Source organism: Oryzias melastigma, linkage group LG8, assembly GCF_002922805.2.
Source record: "Oryzias melastigma strain HK-1 linkage group LG8, ASM292280v2, whole genome shotgun sequence".
Taxonomy (NCBI): Eukaryota; Metazoa; Chordata; class Actinopteri; order Beloniformes; family Adrianichthyidae; genus Oryzias; species Oryzias melastigma.
Window position 1 is genome coordinate 21,051,712 of NC_050519.1, and position 19,890 is coordinate 21,071,601.

The 19,890-nt window shown below is 40.3% G+C and overlaps 1 protein-coding gene across 4 annotated transcripts; it reads left to right on the forward strand.

Annotated features, from left to right (window-relative positions):
• Positions 1-14,078: 14,078 nt before the first annotated feature.
• LOC112146848 (zinc finger protein Gfi-1) lies at positions 14,079-18,431 on the forward strand. 4 transcript variants are annotated; one of them, XM_036213060.1, is made up of 7 exons: positions 14,079-14,509; positions 14,739-14,874; positions 14,969-15,219; positions 15,298-15,449; positions 17,670-17,804; positions 17,883-18,048; positions 18,119-18,431. In XM_036213060.1, the coding sequence occupies exons 3-7, from the start codon at positions 14,994-14,996 to the stop codon at positions 18,316-18,318; spliced, it is 879 nt and encodes a 292-aa protein (XP_036068953.1). In that variant the 5' UTR covers positions 14,079-14,509; positions 14,739-14,874; positions 14,969-14,993; the 3' UTR covers positions 18,319-18,431. The 4 variants fall into 4 exon arrangements, with proteins under 4 accessions (XP_036068953.1, XP_036068952.1, XP_036068951.1 ...); XM_036213059.1 differs by having other exon boundaries at positions 14,080-14,509; positions 14,972-15,219; XM_036213058.1 differs by having other exon boundaries at positions 14,081-14,509; positions 14,739-15,219.
• The last annotated feature ends 1,459 nt before the right edge of the window (positions 18,432-19,890 follow it).

Sequence of the window (19,890 nt, forward strand, 5' to 3'; positions counted from 1 at the left end):
GGGGGGGGGGGGGTAAAAGGTTTGAGGCTCCAGCGTCTGAGTAGTGGCTAGTCAGGACAGCGATCAGGCACCAAACATAACCACATAAAAAATAAAAGCTATTATAAACATCAGTTGACCAAGAAAATCTGTCCCAAGCAAGGCAGGGTGACACCAAGCAAAGCAAACCAGGCAAAGCAGCAGGGGCTCACGGTCTGACCCGTCTGTCCTGCCAAATCACATGCTCTCAGGGTGCAGTGGAGAGGGGACCCTGGTCCCACAGGTCCATACACCAGGTTTCAGGTGCCCCACTGACTGGGCCTGGAACCTGTAGCACAGTGCGGCGGCGGCCCCTCTTTAGAGTACAGTGTGCAAGCACAAAGCAACTCTGACTTTTATTGGCTTCACCACACCCTTTTGGCAATCAAATGCATTTCCAACACCTGTGTAGCAGGTCCAGCCAATTTCATCCTGCTACATATTAAAGGCTGTTATTTATTTAATTATTTATTTATTTTTACCAGAATCCAGAATTCCTATAGGATGGGAGTCGTCTCTGCCATTCATCATTGAATGGGATAAAATTCTTACAGGTGCAGAACCCGAACTATAAGAAAAATGACAAAAAAAAGTAAAGGCAGACATTTTGTAGTTTTCTGACAATATGCCTTTACTGTAGCTCAATTGAAAACAATAACCACATTACCCAGAAGTCAACAGTGTTCCTAGTCATGATTCCATCCATCCATCTTCCTTCTCCCCAACCACTTACCCCAGCTTCTCTGGGGGACCCCGAGGCGTTCCCAGGCCAGCTAAAAGACGTAGTCTCTCCAGCGTGTCCTAGGACTTCCCTGGGACCTCCGCCCAGTGGGACATGCCCGGAACAGCTCTCCAGGGAAGCCTCCAGGAGGCATCTGGAGCAGATAAACGAGCCACCTCAACTGGCTCCTCCTGATATAGAGGACAAGCAGCTGTATTCCGAGCTCTCTCCGAGTGACCGACCTTCTCACCCTACGTCTAAGGGAGCGCCCAGCCACCCTCTGGAGGAAGCTCATTTAAGTCGGAACTTGTTCTTTCGGTCACCTATGAGCTCATGATCATAGGTGAGTACTGCAACTGGTAAATTGAGAGCTTTGCTTTCCTGGACTGGAGCAGCGACCGCATAATAGCGGACGCTGCTCCAGTCCGTCTGTCGATCTCACGCTCCGATCTTCCCTCACCTGTGAGCAAGACCCCAAAATATTTAAATTCCTTCACCTGGGACAGGAGCACTCCACCCACCGAGAGAGGACAAACTACCTTTCTCGGGTCGAGAACCATGGCCTCAGACTTTGCGGTGCTGACCCTCATCCCAGCCACTTCCCACTTAGCTGCAAACTGCTCCAAGACATGCTGGAGGTCCTGGCTCGATGGAGCCAACAGAACAACATCATCTGTAAAGAGCAGAGATGAAATCCTGTGGTCCCCAAACCAGATCCCCTCCAAGCCTCTGGCAGCACCTAGAAATTATGTCCATAAAGACAATAAACAGAACCGGTGATAAAGGACAGCCCTGCCGGAGTCCAACATCTACCAGGAACAGGTCCGACTTACTGCCAGCTATCTCAACCAAGCTCCTGCTCCGGTCGTATGGAGGTTGCAGACCCCTGTTCTAGCTCCTACCTGTAACCTTATTGTTGCAGTTTCTCAAGCCTTAGTCACATGCACACAAGGGGTTGACCCGTATGGGTGCTGAAAGTTTCTGGGTTGTCCCGGCCCATGGAGGATCATAATGAGGAGTGACGCATCTTAAGGTGGGCGCAGGTGTGTCTTGCAGTTCCCTTGAGGCTTTTGCGACCACCCTAAGGGATGACATAAAAATAGAACATACCATTGTCGCCTGTGGTAAGTGCATTGTGTAGAATCCACATTTGAATTCATCTAATGACTAATAAGAGCAAGAACAAGTGTTGCACTCTTTTTTTGTTCAGTGCATCTTATCATTTCAAGATAGCTTATAACTAGTTGTTGCTTATGAAAAACATGCAGAAAGGGGTAAAAATGCATGAATTCACACAGAATATATGTTTCACTAATGATGAAAAGAGTTCTGGTTAATTAAAGCTAAACTACAACTCATGTTTGCTAATATTAATGACACCCGTTCAAAATTTATGAGCTCAAAATTTCTACCGTTAATTTTAGAGCCAGTTTGTTGCAATTAAGTATGTAGTAGCTCTTTCTTTCTGAGCAATGTCAACTTCCACTACATTAAAATCACTCAAATAAAAATTCTGAGATAATCAGCCAACCAAAAACTATTTTCACCAGCCGTCCATGTACAGATGGTTTTCATACATTACAGCAAATCAATAGCTATTACAAATATACATGTTATTATATCTGATTTTAATACACTTTGAGACTATCTTAGCACTCTCCAAAAAAAAACAAAAAAAAAACTTGTGACGATCTGTCAGTAAAATAAAAGTTTTAAAACCTGTCGTATTTTTTAAAATAAATTCGTTTGGTTTTCTCTGACAGTTCTGAACTCATGAAACAAAGTTACCATAGATCTCACTCGATTGATCATGTATGAGTGATGTGAACTCTCACTTGGATTCATCGGTTTCTCACCTCGATTTGCTTACAGTCAGACCTTCATGAGGTTTTCTTATATTTCTTGCCGTTTTTGATTCTTGGAAAGTTCAGCACACCCACACGACTTGGTGATAATTTCAGGAGAAAACTTGTCACGCTAAGTTTTCAGACCATATTCACAAAAGAGGCCACATGCTTCACAGAAGCCGAGGTATGCGGTGCTGTGCGAGAGCGGTCAACCTCTGATCGGATGGTTCCTCCCTTGTCTGTCCAGTTGTAGTAGTGTTGTTGGGCAAGACACTGAACCCCACGTTGGTTAGAGGTTGACGTCAGTGTGTGAATGTGACTGTGAAACGCTTTGGGCCTCCAAGGGCTATATAAGTATACCATAAATCTGGTTTGAACTAGGGCTGTGAACATGAACGCGTTAACGTATGCAATTAATCAAAAAGAATTACGCCATTAATATGTATTAACACAAATTAGTTAGACAAACTGTCCTTCACTTTAGGCAGCCGTGGTGCAGTGGTGGGGCGGTCGACTCCTGATCAGAAGTGAGCGGGTTTGACTCCCGCCTTGCCCTCCCATGTGTCGAAGTGTCCTTGGGCAAGACACTGAACCCCGAATTGCCTCTGGTGGGAGGTTGGCGCCACTGCTCGGCAGCGGAGCCACCACCAGTGTGTGAATGTGTGTGTGAATGGGTGAATGGGTCTGTGACTGTGAAGCGCTTTGGGCCCTCGAAGGAGGGTAGAAAGCGCTATACAAGTATACGCCATTTACCATTTACCATTTAGCGTGGCGGTTCAGGCTTCCACGGCGTGCATTAAAACCTTTTGTCGGGTATTATCCCGCCTATAGCATGGTCACTTACAAAATAGATATTCAATCAGTTTGTAGTACTTTAGTCTTGCTATTTTTGTGGTTAAGATCACTTTTTCACAAAAAGCGGATTATTTGAACCGAGGTCCGGGGCCGTGGGGTACAAATACATTTTACCTGGTAAAACATTATGACTAATCATGATTAACTGCAACACAAAAGTGAGATAAATCAGATTTTTTTTGTAATTGATTGACAACACTAATTAAAAATAAATGTTCTACATGTAGAGTTTTGTGTGTGATTTCCTATTCGTAGATAATAAGTGGTCGTCAAATACTGAGACTAAAATAAAAAATTATAGCAATTATTGCAATTAATTTTTTCCAGATTTGCGATTATTTCGTTTTAATCGATTCCCAGCTCTAGTTTGAACCCATTCCTTCATGAAGATCATTCTATCATTCATTCATGAATGGTTTGAACTCTGGTTGGGGTTTGTTTGCTCCCCCCGTGCACGCATGGCATGCTTCACATGCAAAGTTGGGATAGGCTCCAGCAACTTCCATCAACAAAGTGGTTATAGAAAATGAATGAATGTTCCCAAAACTTAGGCCCTAGAAGCAATGAAATTTACATTTGCTGAGTTCACTGAAAATGTGTCTGTTGTGGGGATACATGTATGTGCACTTCAGGAACCATGTTGGAAATGGAGTTTTCTCCCTAATTAAAATGGTAGATGGCACTTTCCTGTCTAGCTTGAAGCCCCAAAGTGCTTTACAGTCACAGTCCCATTCACACGCTGATACCAGCTCTGCTACCAAACACTGGTGTCTTGCCCAGGGACACTTCGACACATGGGCGAACCTGTGATCTTCCGATCAGAGGTCGACCGCTCCACTTCTGCACCACAGCTTCTATAAATGTCATGTGAACGGTTGTTGAAGGGAAACTTGCTTTCAGAGAAATCTGATTCCTTTCAGAGATATCTGGTTGCTCTGGTTACACCAATGACTGCATCATCTACATCAAGGAGAGGCAACTCCAGCCCTCGAGGGTACAGTGTCTGCATGATTTCCAGATATCCAAACCCAACTCATGACTGATTACCTGAGTGTCCAACCAATTAGAACATGTGAGAACAGGGAATGTCGGAAAACATGCAGGAATGTGTCCCTCTAGGCCTAAGAGTTCATATTTGGCAATAAAAAACACTTTTTTTAAAAAAACACCTCAAGCAATCAACAACTGAAGCACATTGGATCTTTGTTTCTACTATTAACCAATTTGAAATTTATCAGTGGTGGAAGTCAGGATATCAAATTATCTCTGGAAATGACTCCTAAACCTACAGATAATGAGGCAGATTGGTGATTATTATAAACACCCTTACATTTTTGCATTCTGGCACATCCAAGTCCCCTTCAAGTCTTATCTGAAACACTTCCCACATTTCTAAGAATGTTTCGTGTCTTAGTTTCCGCATTAAAATAAAGTTAACACTTGGGTCGGTTCTTGTGCTCGCGTGGACGTAGGCAGCAGCTTCCTTGAGTACCATGTCCTTCTATGGTTCTCACACCCCCATCACCTCTTTGTAACCCTGCACTGTCAGAGCAATACAAATCTCAGTTGACGGAATGTGTGGCAGAGAAAATGCCCACTTGTGGGGAGAATTTCGGAGCTTGTCAAAAAATTACTCATCAGTTGGACCGATTTGAATGGTTTCTTGTGTGGTTCTGTAGGTCTTGTTAAGTGACGTTGGTTTAAAGTTCAAAATTTGAACTGAATCTGCAATGTTTTCAATCTGACAGCATTTGATTGAAAAGCGTGGGCAGATGTGATGAAGATGTAACAGAAGGAACATTACCTCAGCAAAGTGCCTGCTTCCTGTTCAGTGGGTGGCAAAGGCATATTCGAGTGTTGTGGCTTTACTTTTGCTCATGACTGCGTAAGATATTTTGATATTGTTTGCTGGTAGATTTAGCAGTTTCCATGGCTAAAACAGCTTTAGATTTAGACTTCTCATGACAGTACGACTCAGGACTTCAGGCTTGTTCTTGCAATAGTCGTAAAACTTTTCAGATTTGTTGTCTAAGCCACCAGGAAAAAGAAGGGTCCTGCGCTGAGGTTAACCTTTAGTGTTTGCTAACCAAAGCAAGACGAAGTTTAAAGGTTCACGGTAAATGAGAGTGTATTAAGTGGGTGGGGGTAAACTGGAGACTTAAAAGAAGTTGCTGATCGTGGGAAAGTGCCATCACACTTTTTTCTTAATGCTTTATACCTGAAACCATGGCGGGCCACCAGCCGCACAGATACACCATCGAGCAGAGACTGCGGTCTGATGCTGAAGCTGTCTGATAATGTCTTGCTGTAGCTACCACCTGATATTGGGGGTTAGTAGAAGAGAAAACCAGACAATTCCATCGTCTTTTGTTCTATAGAAAAGTAATCAGCTGTTTTAATGCTTAAAAGATCTGCAGAGTTGAACTTTTGATGTCAAATATTATATCAAAAATATAACACAAAGCTTAAAATTCAAGAATTTCTCTGCATGATTTTTTTTAAATAATGCAATTTTATACTTGCGTGAAAGAATCTTGCTGAGAGCAAAAACAGAAGCTCAACCTTTAAAAACAAACACTGATAAGAATCCTGTTTTTGACATTTTTAACATTTTTTTCTGGCATTTTTCTCATGATAGATGACATAAAGGCTGAATCTTAATTCTTGCCCTACCCCTACATTTAGCTCTCTGACAGAGAAATAAGGAAAAACAGTCTTTTGATTCGGACATTACTCCTACTCGATGATGTCATCAATAGTTGCCAGTCAGCTACGTTAGCGCGGAGCTGCTAGCACACAGAAATACATAACAACATTCTTTTAAACTTTAAAAAGTCATCCTAAAACAAAAAGTCATTACTTACATTGAAATGTAAACTTGTGTACTCCAGAAAAGAAATCAATCTTAAAATTGCATTTCTGAGTATTTCTATATTTTCCAAAAGCTTGTAGGAGACATAGAAGCTCCCTGACGCATCCCCCTCCAGACAAATCCATGTACGTCTTTGTTTTCCTCGTCCAAACCGGCATCCGGCTCAAAACGGTACAGCTGGATAGCTCCAATATGAATTATCACTTTTGTTGCTCCAGTAATAATAGGTTGTAGGTGCGACTGTAAGCTAGCAGGAGAACACGTGAACAGATGGATGATGGGAAGTAGGGACAGGCTCACTTCTCACAAATAGTTCTGCCTACAACTCAGAGGTGAATTTGTAAACTCCTGCTGGTCTGCAGGGACTAGAAAACGACACAGGTTTATTTGATTTTGGCTAAAAACAGCATAATCATGATTAAAAGATCATTGGGAATGCTGTGAGACTTTGGGACTATCACTCACTAGCCTCATTTTATAAATCTAAAATATAATTCCAAAAAAACTATGAAAGCAATTGTTTCTGTTTTGTCTTAAAATATATTTTGGTGATACTTTAAAATAATGAAAAATCTAAAGAGCTCATGAGAAAAAACGGCCCACCCTACTTTTTTTTCGTGACTGTCGTTGCGTCCCTCCATCACTTTCCTGTAGTGAGACACAGAGACGTAATCGGTTTGAAGTCACTTTATTTTGTGGCTTTTGTAGGCTGTAACCAACACCTCAAAACGACAATTGCTCACCAAAAGTTGATTCATTGGTGAAGCTATTCTCCTCAAACGCCTTAGGTATGCTAATGCACCAGTCCCCCTCCATTTATTTTGACTTATTTAACCAATAACTGAATCCTATAAACCCAAACCCCTGGCAATGAGTTGAATGACAGAACCCAGAACTGAACGTCTCTGCCTTGGGGCCTTCACTGAGATCCAGACACTAACCGCTAGTGTCTAGCACACACTAGCGGATCCGGCCCTCTGGGTAATTCTATCCGGCCCTCCAGATCATTTTATTTTATTGTTATTAATGGATCGATGTTATCTTGTGCTTATTTTTAATTTGTGTAATTTTGACAAAATATATTTTTATGGAGAGTAAAATATTGAAAGTCATTTAAGGTTTAAGGTGATTTATTCTGGAATAATATTCCTGCCTTTATATTATTCATATTTATGTTAAAAAGTTAAAGTTTAAAAAATTGTCATTCTGCTAACTTTTTGGACTATTTTGGCATTTACTAAGATTTTTTTTTAGGCTGTTTAGGAATTTAGCTAATATTTTGGCTACATGCTAGCTGTTTTGGCTAATTTAGGCTTTTTTCAGTTTTTTTAGGCTGCTTTGGAGCTAGGCTAATATTTACATGCTAAATTTGACTTTTTTTGTTTGTTTGTTTTTAGACTATTTTGAAGTGTAGCTATTTTTTCAGCTACATGCTAGTTGTTTTAGCTAACTTAAGTTGTCTTTTCTTTTTTTAGTTTTTATTCCTAATTTGGCATTTAGCTGGTTATCAGCTTCAGCATTTTCAATTTCAGCATCTTCAGTGGTCAAATTCAGCTTACAGCATTCACTCTTGCATTATTGCAGGTAATGCTATATATCTAGTTCATAATTATATTAAAAAGTTATAGTTTTAAAGTTTTAAAAAAGGTTTTTTAGAGTGTTCAATAAATGTTTATCCTGTTCGTTCCGTGACCTAAGGTGTGTTTTGGCTTTTGGCCTCTTGTGTTATTTAGTTTGACACCCCTGGTCAGCCTAACTCAGTCCTAACCACTCAGTACTTAATACTGTATCTATTTTTCTTCAATCCGCAGCAAAGCAACGCTTTTTATCAGAGAAAATAATACATTAGAAGAACTGATCAATTTATAATTAATCAATTCAATGATAGTCTAACTCAGCCGGAGATTGTGCTGATGTTATCCATATCATTCATTGTCATTTGAGGAGAAGGTTGGGGCGGCTGCAGCTGCAGCTGCGCAGGCGACTGACGTTAAGTGATCCTGTGGTTGTTTTAAATTTCAACAGATGAGGTCACCAGGCCGTCTACATGGTTACAGATGATGCATGAGAAGAGGGGCAAGATGGATTGATAGTGTATCATTCAGTACTTTGTCTTTTATCATAAAAACCTGTTTTCTCGTGATCACAAGAAAATTTGAAAATAAAAAATGAAAAAATAGGTCATTTTCAGCTTCCGTGCATACACATCTAAAAGAAGTTATTTTTTGAGAGTTAATCTTTTTAAAAATGATTTTGAAATCACTGATCAACACCTATTTGTGCATTGTTTATTCATGCACTGAACACAGAAAGGTTGCTACCTTTCCTGTATGTGCTGCATGTGTCCCACAGGCTGGATCTGACATTCAGCAGAGCGATTTAAAGTGTCTAAAACAAAGCAGAAGGAAACCGAACTTCAAACTGCACTCAAACATCTCTCTTTCCACACTCCTCCTTCAGGTTTCGGGTTCCTAGAAAGGCCCACCGAAGCCACGAGCCCGTCTCAGTTCCCCGCCGTCTTCACGCCTGCTCTCCCCAACAGCCCCTGGGAGAGGGTTTTGAGCCCCCCACCACACCGACCACAGAGCCCCGACATGCATGTCTTCATGCACAACAAGGGGAGCTCGGCTCCACTTCCCCCCCGCTCAGACAATGAGCAAAGCAAGAAGCTCTCGTAAAAATAGCCCCCTTGAAAAAGTAGAAGTCACATGCAGCTAAAAACTTTATTCTACTCACAGCCAGATTGAAGCTTTATCCCCTGAATGTGATCAGAAAACATTTTTATGGTTGTCTTTGCACACAGCAGAAGCGACATTTCACACTAATCACACTTGTGTTGTCTTTTTTTTTTAATGAATGCCAGTTTAGGAAGGAGTGTGAGATTGAAAGAGAGGTTATCTGGAGTTTATGAGTTTTGAAACAGCTGTAACTATTTCTCTGAGTGAGTTTAAAAGGGTTTGCTGTCGCCTCTTCTGTTACCACTTTCAGTCATGAGCTGGTACCAGAGCAGGGCACAAGGATGAACTCTGCAGTGAGTCACCACCAAATGCATCTGAATCAACATAAAATGTTCCGCAAATTGGAAAAATTGCTGATGTTTTATGCATTTTTATCAATATTTTGAAGGGTTTTAAAGTTCTGGGGGGCAAACATTTAATTCTGAGTTACATGTTCCCTTTTTACCATCAAAGTTCAGATACAGACTTCCTGAAGGTTTGCTGTTGTCGGAGGTGGATTCTAGAAGAGTCTCTATGCTTTGGACTTGTTAGTGCAAATTACTGCACAGATTATTTGGACTAAGATTTAGTAGATTTAAGATAACACTTCCTGCTTGCTGAGCTCCTAAAACCATTACTAAACCACATCATGTTTGCAACGAGCTGCATTAACCTTCTGAGAGCAGTGCTGCGTATCGTTACTCAGTGACCTGATTTGATTCACGAAGCGAGATCAGCGATCCACAGATCAAATCAGGATTCCTACTATCTAAATATCTCGGAGTGGTTGCTTTTTGTATTTTCTTTCCGGGATATGTGAAAATCAAAATAATATGTATTTTAGCACCATCATATATACCTTTATTGAAAAAAGCAGAACATAAAAGATAAAAACAAACATTTTGAAAGAAAGAAATTATATTTATCACTTTAAAAAATGTCACAATTTACATTTTTTTCTGTCAACTTCCTGGTTAACTTCAGTAGTAAACAAAACGTACATGATGGTCCGGGTGAATACTCGATTCTGATTGGCTGCTAGGTGTGGATTAAAAAGAGGTAATCCATGGCGATAAAGCTCCTTTGTGGAAGCAACCGTCTTCCCCATTTCCTCGAACAGTTCAGGCTTCCACAGCGTGTGCTAATTTCTGATAAAGCACACGCCGTCGAGCATTATCCCTTACAAACATCACTGTTGCTTTTTAGCATTTTACAACAAATCCTGAACATGTTTCCCACAGTTTTTATATCCTCCAAAATTCCAGTGGAACGATCATGTCATAGGATGCTGATGTAGGGGTTAATTGAGTACACCTGTGGGGAGGTGTGGTTACCGTCTTGGGAGGGTTTTTAATTGTGTCCATAGGCCTTCCGGAGCAGAAAGGGGGAAGGGGATGGAGAGTCTGAGCGGACACGTTCAGACGCCCAAAGGTGAAGTAAATTGGGGCGGTGATACGTTTGGCTGCGACAGCGTCTCAGAGGGCCACCTGCCGTCGCCACACACACGGAGGAAGGGGGCCATCTGCCTCAGTTCTCCAATATGCCCCCTTCATACCGCTCCCCCCTTTGATTTCATCAGAGAAGCAGTGGGACTTCGGCGTCACCTCTCAAAGCTAAGTTGACCCCACCAGCAGTATTAGTTTGTTTTTGGACAATATTTTCTTTAAGAGTTTGATGTGATTTGTTTTCTTTTGGGCTTGATACACGTATTTTTGCATGTTTTAGTTGAGTGGACATCTTCTTTGCTGGTGGGGGACAAGGTGATAAGAGTGAGACCTAAGACCAAGAAGAGTGGGGTGAATGCTGTGATTTCTTTTTAAAAAGAGAACTCTTTTAACATCTTTTAACGCCTTTTAGATTTTATGGACATTTTATGTTTTATTAAACTAAGTATTAAAACGTTTTTCTGACTTGCTGCATTATTGGGTGCCCAGTCGTCTCCTCAGCAGATCTCCAAAGTTGGCCCCTTCCCTTACACCCACATGACAATTACAAGGATAGTAAACGAAGACACAGATACACCTCACTAAAAAAGTAACAACATAAAAAAACAGTTCTTTCATCTAAAATGAAACAGATTTTTTAAAAATAAAACAAATAAAACTAAACTAAAATGAAAACTAATAATGATATGAACTGGTCATGAACTAGTCATTATCAAATTCATGCTAAAACAAAGTCATCATTCATTTTTAAGAATGTTAAATGAGGACACATTTGGTTAAAATGTTCAATAGCTCTAAAGATATGAAAGCTAAAGTCACTAAAATTTCTCACGTGTCTAATTATCACTTATATAACAAGAAAATTGTATTGTTTTTTTTCCTAGTTTATATTTGTTGTATTTTTACTTCTTTATTAAAGCTACTTTACAGAAGTGTTTTATTTAAGTTTTTAATGATAAAAGAAGGTTAATGAAATATAAATAAGGGACAACACAAATCTGTTTGTTTAATTTATTAATGTTTTAAATGTCTTATAAAAGTATCGGATCGGGACTCGGTATCAGCAAATCCACAAAATCAATGGACTCAGAATCAGATCGGGTCCAAAAAAACCTGATCGGGACATCCCTAATTCTTAACATGTTTTAATCCATCCATTTTCTTGTCCGCTCCTTCCCTTCGGGGGTCGCGGGGGTGCCGGAGCATATCCCGGCTACTGAAGGGCAAAGGCGGGGTACACCCTGGACAGGTCGCCAGTCTGTCTCAGGGCCTCAATCACACACACATTCACTCTCACATTCACACCTAGGGGCAATTTAGAGTCACCAATTCACCTATGAAGCATGTTTTTGGACGGTGGGAGGAAGCCGGAGTCCCCGGTGAAAACCCACGCATGCACGGGGAGAACATGCAAACTCCACACAGAAAGGCCCCAGCCGGGAGTCGAACCGGGGCCTTCTCGCTGTGAGGCGAGAGCGCTAACCACTGCGCCACCGTGCAGCCCAACATGTTTTAAGTTTTTGCTAATATTTTAGCTAGCTATCAATTTCAGCATCTTCAGCGACCACATTCAGCTTACAGCATTCACACTAGCATTATCACAAGTAATGCTATATATCTAGTTTTTATAATATGTTAGTAATATTTTTTTATATAAAGATAACAGAAATGAATGATTTAAAATTTGGCTATGTGTGGTTTCTGGAAAACCATAAATGTTAATGTTTGTTGCATTTTTTCTGATGGCCTACAAACCGACCCCGGCCCACATCAGAGTAGAAAACAGTTATGTGGCCCTCACAAAATAAAGTTTGGGGACCCCTGCTATAATCTACTCAATTTTGTTGTTAGATCAAAATATGAGTGTTTGCTGTTGTGCGGCCCTACATTGGAATTGTGAATCATTTAGGTTGTTTCCCACATTCTCCCAGGAGTGGCTGGGATAGGCTCCAACAACCCTGTGACCCCCATCCAATCTGTTACGAATGGAGTCAAACATAACTATAAATCTGTAGGGCTAAAGCAGGGTTAGGCAGGCAGAGATTAAACACCAGCATAGTAGTATCAGGGGTCAGGCTTCGGTAATCGTAGTTCAGGCGTGGGTCGGGGCAGGCAGCAGGCCAACAGAGTCAGAGCAGAATCAGGGTCAGGAAAACAGAATGTCAGGTTAGGATAGTCCCACTCAGTAATGCAGTCACTACGACACAAACAATAGTCGGTACTGAGCGAGGCTCCGCGCTGCTAAAGACAGGTGGATGATTGTCAATAGGATTCAGGAGGGTGGCATCTGATGCCGAGGGGGCGGGGAGATGTAAGTCAATAAAGCGGGGATAGCTCCTGCCTGTGACCAGAGGGGTAGACAGAGTTCTGACTCTTGACACAATCCACTAAAATTCTTGCAATGGGTCCATCCATCCAATTAAAAATAACACCCACTGAAAACCCCTGAAAATCATGCTTAAAAGTCAACATTTACACTGATGTCCCCTCCCCTTCACACTGATAGTGTGAAGGAAAAGAAACAGGAACTGCAGCGAGTCACATGAAAAGGAAGACAACAAGAAGAAGACCTAATTCTGACTGTTGTAGAGCGTGGTTTTGGCAAGAACAAACTAACCGAAGCTTCAGCATCATTTGTGGGAACAAACGATGCATCAAGGAGACAAAATGTGCAGATCACAGTTTTAATCTCGGTTTCCTATCAGTGTATATACTCTAACCAAAGACAAGAATGCAGTACATTAAAAAAAAAGAAATATAGTTTGTGTCTAATGAGACTAATTGTCCTCTCTTTTATTGATGGATGTTTTGTAGTCGTTTTGGCATCAAAGTTTCAGCAGAAAGGATTTTTTTAAAATCTTAAAGGCCACAGAAAGTACACAGATATCAGACCGACCCAAACACTTCTGTGTCCCTGCTTTGAACCAAACCAAACAGCTCAGAAATCCCAAAGAAACCTCCAACCAAGCTGTGAGTCACCTGGATGGGTTTGTTTGAACTTAGCAAAACAAAAATAACCCAATAAAAAAGACCAAAAAATAACCAAGAAATATAAAGTATTTATTATATGTGAAAAAAGTAGGAGTAAAGAAAAAAACAGTAACTCTAATAGTAATGAAAGGAATTTCAAATTAAAATAAACGAAGTATAGTTTTAAAAATTACACGGTTAAAATGAATTAATATTATTCACAAAGATGAAATTTGACATTTCAGGGAAATTAATTAATGTACTTTTGCAAAAACAATAAAATAAAGCAGAAAAAGACTAATTTAAGATTTTTTTATGTTCAGAGAGTTAATTAAAGCAGAAATGTGAATTGCCTGAATTATTCTTCATTTTTTTTATTTAGCATTTGTTCATTTAAAATCTATTCATTGAGGTTTTTAAGTACTTCCAGAAAACACGTAACGACCACAACGAAAGTAAATTAAAGAAAGAAAAAGTACCACTGAAGCTCAGAGTCAAAGGGAGCTGATCTGAGGTCGCATCAGCTGAACACTCGGGTCACTGAAAGTGTTGAACTAGACCTAAGTGAGAAAATTACACACACATGAGGAGGGGGGTTCTGAAACCTACTTAGATATAAAGAGGGTTATTTCCACAAACCATAATAGTCACAGATATCCCCTCTCAACATTAAAGGTTCTGATGTTCTCGTGAGAACACTGACACATTCATGTTTCCTATCATAGCTCAGCTGACACCCACTCAAAGGTACTTAATGTGTAGCGAGTCAAGAAAGTTCTCCTTCTTCATTTGGAGTTTCACAAAGACGGTCAAACAAAAGTGTTAAATCATCTGAGCTAAAACACTCCTAAAAACCTCTTTTTTAACAGATATTTCCTGTGTTTGGGTGCTGTGAGCGTCCTGGACAGTTACCCCTTCTCTGCCAAAGTGACTCAAGCCTCAGCAGCCTTTCAGAATCAAGTCAAATCTTTGTATCATGCCCTCAGTTGATGGGTGTGGAAGAGAGAAATGAGGATGTTGCCCCCTATGAGGACTCAGTCGACTATCAGCCACGCACATCAAAGGTAAGATCGACCGTCTGTCTCAGAGCTGCTTGGCGTAAAATCAAAGTATATTTCAAATTAAACATTTTTTCTAATTTATTTTCAACTTTTTGCGTATATTAACTTTCTGAGAGATATTTTTTGACAGAGTTTTTAGGAATTGTAGTATAAAAAGGGAGAAAAGGCTATTTTTTGAAAGTGATATGATTGATGATTTAAATGTGACCAAAAACAATGTTTGTGTTTGAAGGAGAAGCATTCAAAGCAGCAGTTTGGAAGCGGGGTTATCCTCTGAGAAAGCCCTCAAACTCCCGTGCAGGTGGCAGGCTCTGTTTGTGAAGGAAACCTCAAGCGTCTGGCATCGTAACTGTAAGAGGCACCAACAGGTGTGCGAAGCTCCCAACGTCACATGAAAGCGCTGACTTTTAAGGTTCCTGCAGATTTACAGAGCTGCATATCCCCCCTCCCACCGTCTCCAAGCAGCTCCCCCGGGCATCTTTCGGCCATGCCGCGCTCTTTCCTCGTCAAGACCAAAAGGACTCATCTGCTGGGCCTGCCTAAGGACTGCTTCAAAAAGAAGCCCCCATCTGAAAGGGAGGCTGGGAAGCATGCGATGGGCCCGGAGGGCAGGCATCACGGACAGGCTGGGCAGACTTTACCCCCTCTGTGGGGGGTCAGGGAGCTCCTGGCTGCACCCTGCTTGACATATTGGGCCCCGCCTTCATCTCTTGGTATAAAACTTATAAAAGATCTAAATGAAAAAGAGTGCACAGAAATGTATTTTGAATGTTTTTATTGTTTGAAAAAAGAAAAAAGAGAGGCGCTGGATGCACAGTGGAGGTCAGACAGACACGGATCCGACAGAGAGCGGGAGCTGGAGAGGCTGGTCTTCCTGCTACTCAACCACACGTCCCACACTGACCTGAAGGCCCCGGTCAGAGAGTGTCCACTCTGTGAGAAGGTAGGCCGACGAGTCTTTATCCATCCTCGCATGTTAAAATACATAGGAGAGTTAGGGACAATTCAACTTACTCGTTGTTTGTTATTCTTAAATTGGGGAAGTTCCTCTTCTGCTTGACAGTTTAAACTGCAGTTTTTATTTAATTCACTTCAATTTACAGGGAAAAAAACGGTTAGAACTAAAAAAGCAGATTTAATCAATCTTGTTTGATTGTAATGCTCCTTGGGTTTTGTCCTCGTGAACTTTAGGTTAATTTAAAGATTTTAAAAGGAAACAAACGATTGTGATCGCACACACAACTGCAAAATATGTTATTTTCAGGACACTTTGCCACCAGAGAGGGCTAAGTCATTTGATTTTAGCTCTAAAACTGCAGAACATTGTTGAAAAAACCAAACTAAAAGAGGTCAAAGGAAGCAGATTATCTGATTGACTGATTGAGATTTTATCAAAAGTGCACATCTTTTAAATTTTTCGCATCTAAAAATTAACTTAAACATTTTTTTTAAATTTTGTTTAATTTAATTGTATTATTTCTAAAAATGCATTCAGTTAACATGTTGACACAACAGTACTTTAATAACTTGAGGTGACATGAAAGTGACAGAATTCCCAAAATATACAGGGTTTTTAACAAAATGTTATGTATGCCTGAGAGAATTACATTAAAAAGTGCAGTGAGAGTTGTCCTTTTTTAAACATGCTAATGTGATTTTACATTTAGAAATAAATCTCAGTTTTTAAATCCAGTTTTGTGTTTGTAATCTAGAAAATTCTGGCTTTAAAACAAATAATTTGACAATATTTCAATGTGTTTTTATGATTTCTAATGTAAATGTAATTTTATTAGTATTAATATATTACCAATAGATTTTATTATTATAAAATCTAATGCAAAAATAAGAATTCCTAATCAATAGAGTTATATATACATTTATCACACATTTGGTCTGAGGGATTTTAACTTCTCTATCTTTAATCTTCTTGTCTTAACTGATGTGTACAGCTCCATGCCCCAGCTGAAAGCTGTGAGAAGCTGATATAAAGCAGGAACGTGAAGAAACTGTTATCCTCAACCTTCGTGTACTGAAAGATAGAGAAATGTATGTCAGTGATAAATATAATAAATATAAAGACTTCATTTGATTAGGGAACTCCCTGATCTATCTATAGGAGGACGGTTTCGGCTGAGGGCGCTTCAGAGCGGGGTGGACACTGGTTCCCTAAGGGCAGCAAGTAAAGCACGGATGTCAAACTCAATCGCACAGGAGGCCAAAATAAAAAAAAAACTCTTTAGGTCGCAGGTCAAACAGGATAAACATTGATTGAAGACTCTAAAATTAAATTAGTCCATCTTTAAACTGTAACTTTTTTATGTGATTGTGAACTAGATATATAACATTAGCTGCAATAATGCTAGTGTGAATGCTGTAAGCTGAATTTGACCGCTGAAGATGCTGAAATTGATAGCTAAAAACAGTGAAGCTGATAGCTGAAAATGCTGAACCAGTTAAAATATAAGCTAAATCCCAAATTAGCCTATAAAGCAAAAAATAATAATAATAATAATAATTCTTAGGTTAGTCAAAACAGCTGAAATATTAGCCAAACTCCAAAATGGACACAAAAAAAACAGCAAGCATGTAGCTGAAATATTAGTTACACTTCAAAATAGCCTAAAACATCTTGGTAAATGCCAAAATAGTCCAAAAAGCTTCCATAATGCCCATTTTTAAAACATTAAAACTGTAACTTCTTAATATAATTCTGAATAATAAAAATCGGAGGGATATTATCCGAGAATAAATCAACTTAAACCTTAAATTATTTTCAATATTTTACTCTCCATAAAAATATATTCTGTCAAAATTATACATATCAGAAATAATCAAAAGATAACATCGGGCCATTGACAACAATAAAATAAAATGATCTGGAGGATCAGATCCGGTCCCCAGGCCTTGACTTTGACACATAATGCAAAGCATGAACAGGATTGGCCCTAGAACAGAGCCCTGTGGAACTCCGTAGCTAACTCGAGTACAATCAGAGAACTAGATAAAGATAAACTGGATTCAAACCATTGGAGGACAGATCCTCTGATCCCTGTGTCAAGCTCTAGTCTCTGAAGGCGGCACTGAGGTCTAACAGGACCAGAACAGAGATTACCCCCTTTCTGAAGCCAATGGCAAGTCAGAGATGAATGTCGTCCTCCCTCAGTCTCTTTCAGGAGGTGCTCTGCAGCAGGACCTGTGCAGCAGCCTCTCTGTCCCGTTGACCCGATCGCTCTCCACTGCAGATGTGACTCATTTGCCCTTTGGCTTTGGAGCACTAACCAGCTGTGGGAAGACTAAGGTAGGGAATATGAATGTGATGAGATGAACAGTGTTGTCATAACAACCGTCACCCACAATCAGCTCTGTCTGCGTCCAGGAGCGCAGCTTTGGCTGCAAGGTGTGCGGGAAGGTGTTCAAGCGCTCGTCCACCCTGTCCACCCACCTCCTCATCCACTCGGACACCAGACCCTACCCCTGCCAGTACTGCGGCAAACGCTTTCACCAGAAGTCAGACATGAAGAAGCACACCTTCATCCACACAGGTGAGCCGATCAAAGCGACCTCTGAGGAGGCCGAGAATCTGAATCCTGACCCGCCTTCTCTCCTGCTCAGGTGAGAAACCGCACGTGTGCAAGGTGTGCGGTAAAGGCTTCAGTCAGAGCTCCAACCTCATCACCCACAGCAGAAAGCACAGCAGCTACAGGCCGTTCAGCTGCTCGCGCTGCCAGCACAGCTTCCAGCGCAGGATTGAACTGCAGCGCCACCAAGAGACACAGTGTGGTTATGGAGACGCGTACCCACAAAGTTCATGAGTGCTGCAGGAAGAACCCACATCTGTACATAACTCTAAGATATGCATGTAAACTGAATGATACGCTTCAATGCATATAGAAAGAAATGCACATTTACCAAAATAAAGCTAGTCTGCCCAATGGAAAAAAAAAGTCTTTTCTTGTTTTTTGGACGATCCCCATGGGAGGAGTTTAGATTTGTAAGCGGTGACTTAAAGGATAATAAAATCCTAAATCAACTTTTTTTGTCTGTTGACTTCTATAAATGGGGCTTTAAAAGTACTCTCTGTTGGTCATTACCACATTTTTGACAAATTAAAATAAACTTGTTTAATTCTTGAAAATATAGTCAAAAATCATCGGTGTGCTGCCCCCTACAGGTTAAAACAAGGAACAGTTGAATTTCATGATTGGTCAAACCATGTAAGTACCATGTCATTTCAGAAGTCCCACGTCATGATCTGCCTCTCCAGTTATGATAACAGTCCTGTTCCCTGTGGGTGAAGTCAGCCTATACTTCCCCGTTTGGTTACCCTTTAAGGCACATGTGTCAAAGTCAAGGCCTGGGGGCCAGATCCGGCCCTCCAAGTAATTCTGTCCGGCCCTCCAAATCATTTTATTTTATTTATATTAACGGCCCTTGCCCTTATTTCTAACTTGTATAATTTTGGCAAAAGTTAAGTTGATTTATTCTGGAATAATACTACTGCCTTTTTATTACCGTATTCATAATTATGTTAAAAAATTACAGTTTTGAAGTTTTAAAAATTGGAATTTTGCTAGCTGTTTGGACTATTTTGGCTTTTACTAAGGATTTTTATGCTACTAAGGAGTTTATCTAATATTTCAGCTGTTTTGGCTAATTCAGGCTTTTTGTTTTATTTATTTAGGGTGTTTTGGAGTTAGGTTAATATTTAGACACTAGCTGTTTTGGCTAATTTTGGGTATTTTAGATTTTTCAGGTTTTCAGGCTATTTTGAAGTTTAGCTATTTTTTCAGCTACATGCTAGCTGTTTTGGCTAATTTGGCTTTTTTCAGTCTGATTTGGCATTTAACTAAAATTTTAGCTATCAATTTCAGCATCTTAAGCGGCCAAATTCAGCTTACAGCATTCACACTAGCATTATCACAGGGAATGCTATATATCTAGTTATAATTATGTTAAAAAGTAACAGTTTTAAAGTTTTAAAAATGTAGTCTTAATGTGTTCAATAAATGTTTATCCTGTTCGGCCCGCGACCTAAGGTGTGTTTATGATTTTGGCCCCTGTGCGGCTGAGTTTGAGGTGATTCAAGATGGCAGCCTGTCCCCGAGGTCAAAAGTCAGAGAAACTTCCGTTGTGGTTGTAGACTTAACCTGGTGTCCTGTGTGTGGAATTTCATGACGAAACAGAAGCTTTTTTATATTGTAAGAAAACTGCCATATTTCACACTTTGCCACCAAATGACAACTGAGCCGTGACCATCCCATAATCATTTTAAAATTTGCTTTGGATATCTACGTGTGTTTTGATTCGAATTTATTTTAGATTTTTGTCCCGTTCATGTTTTGATGTTTTCTCTTGCAGAAGTCATGGTTTTTTTTTTTTTTTTT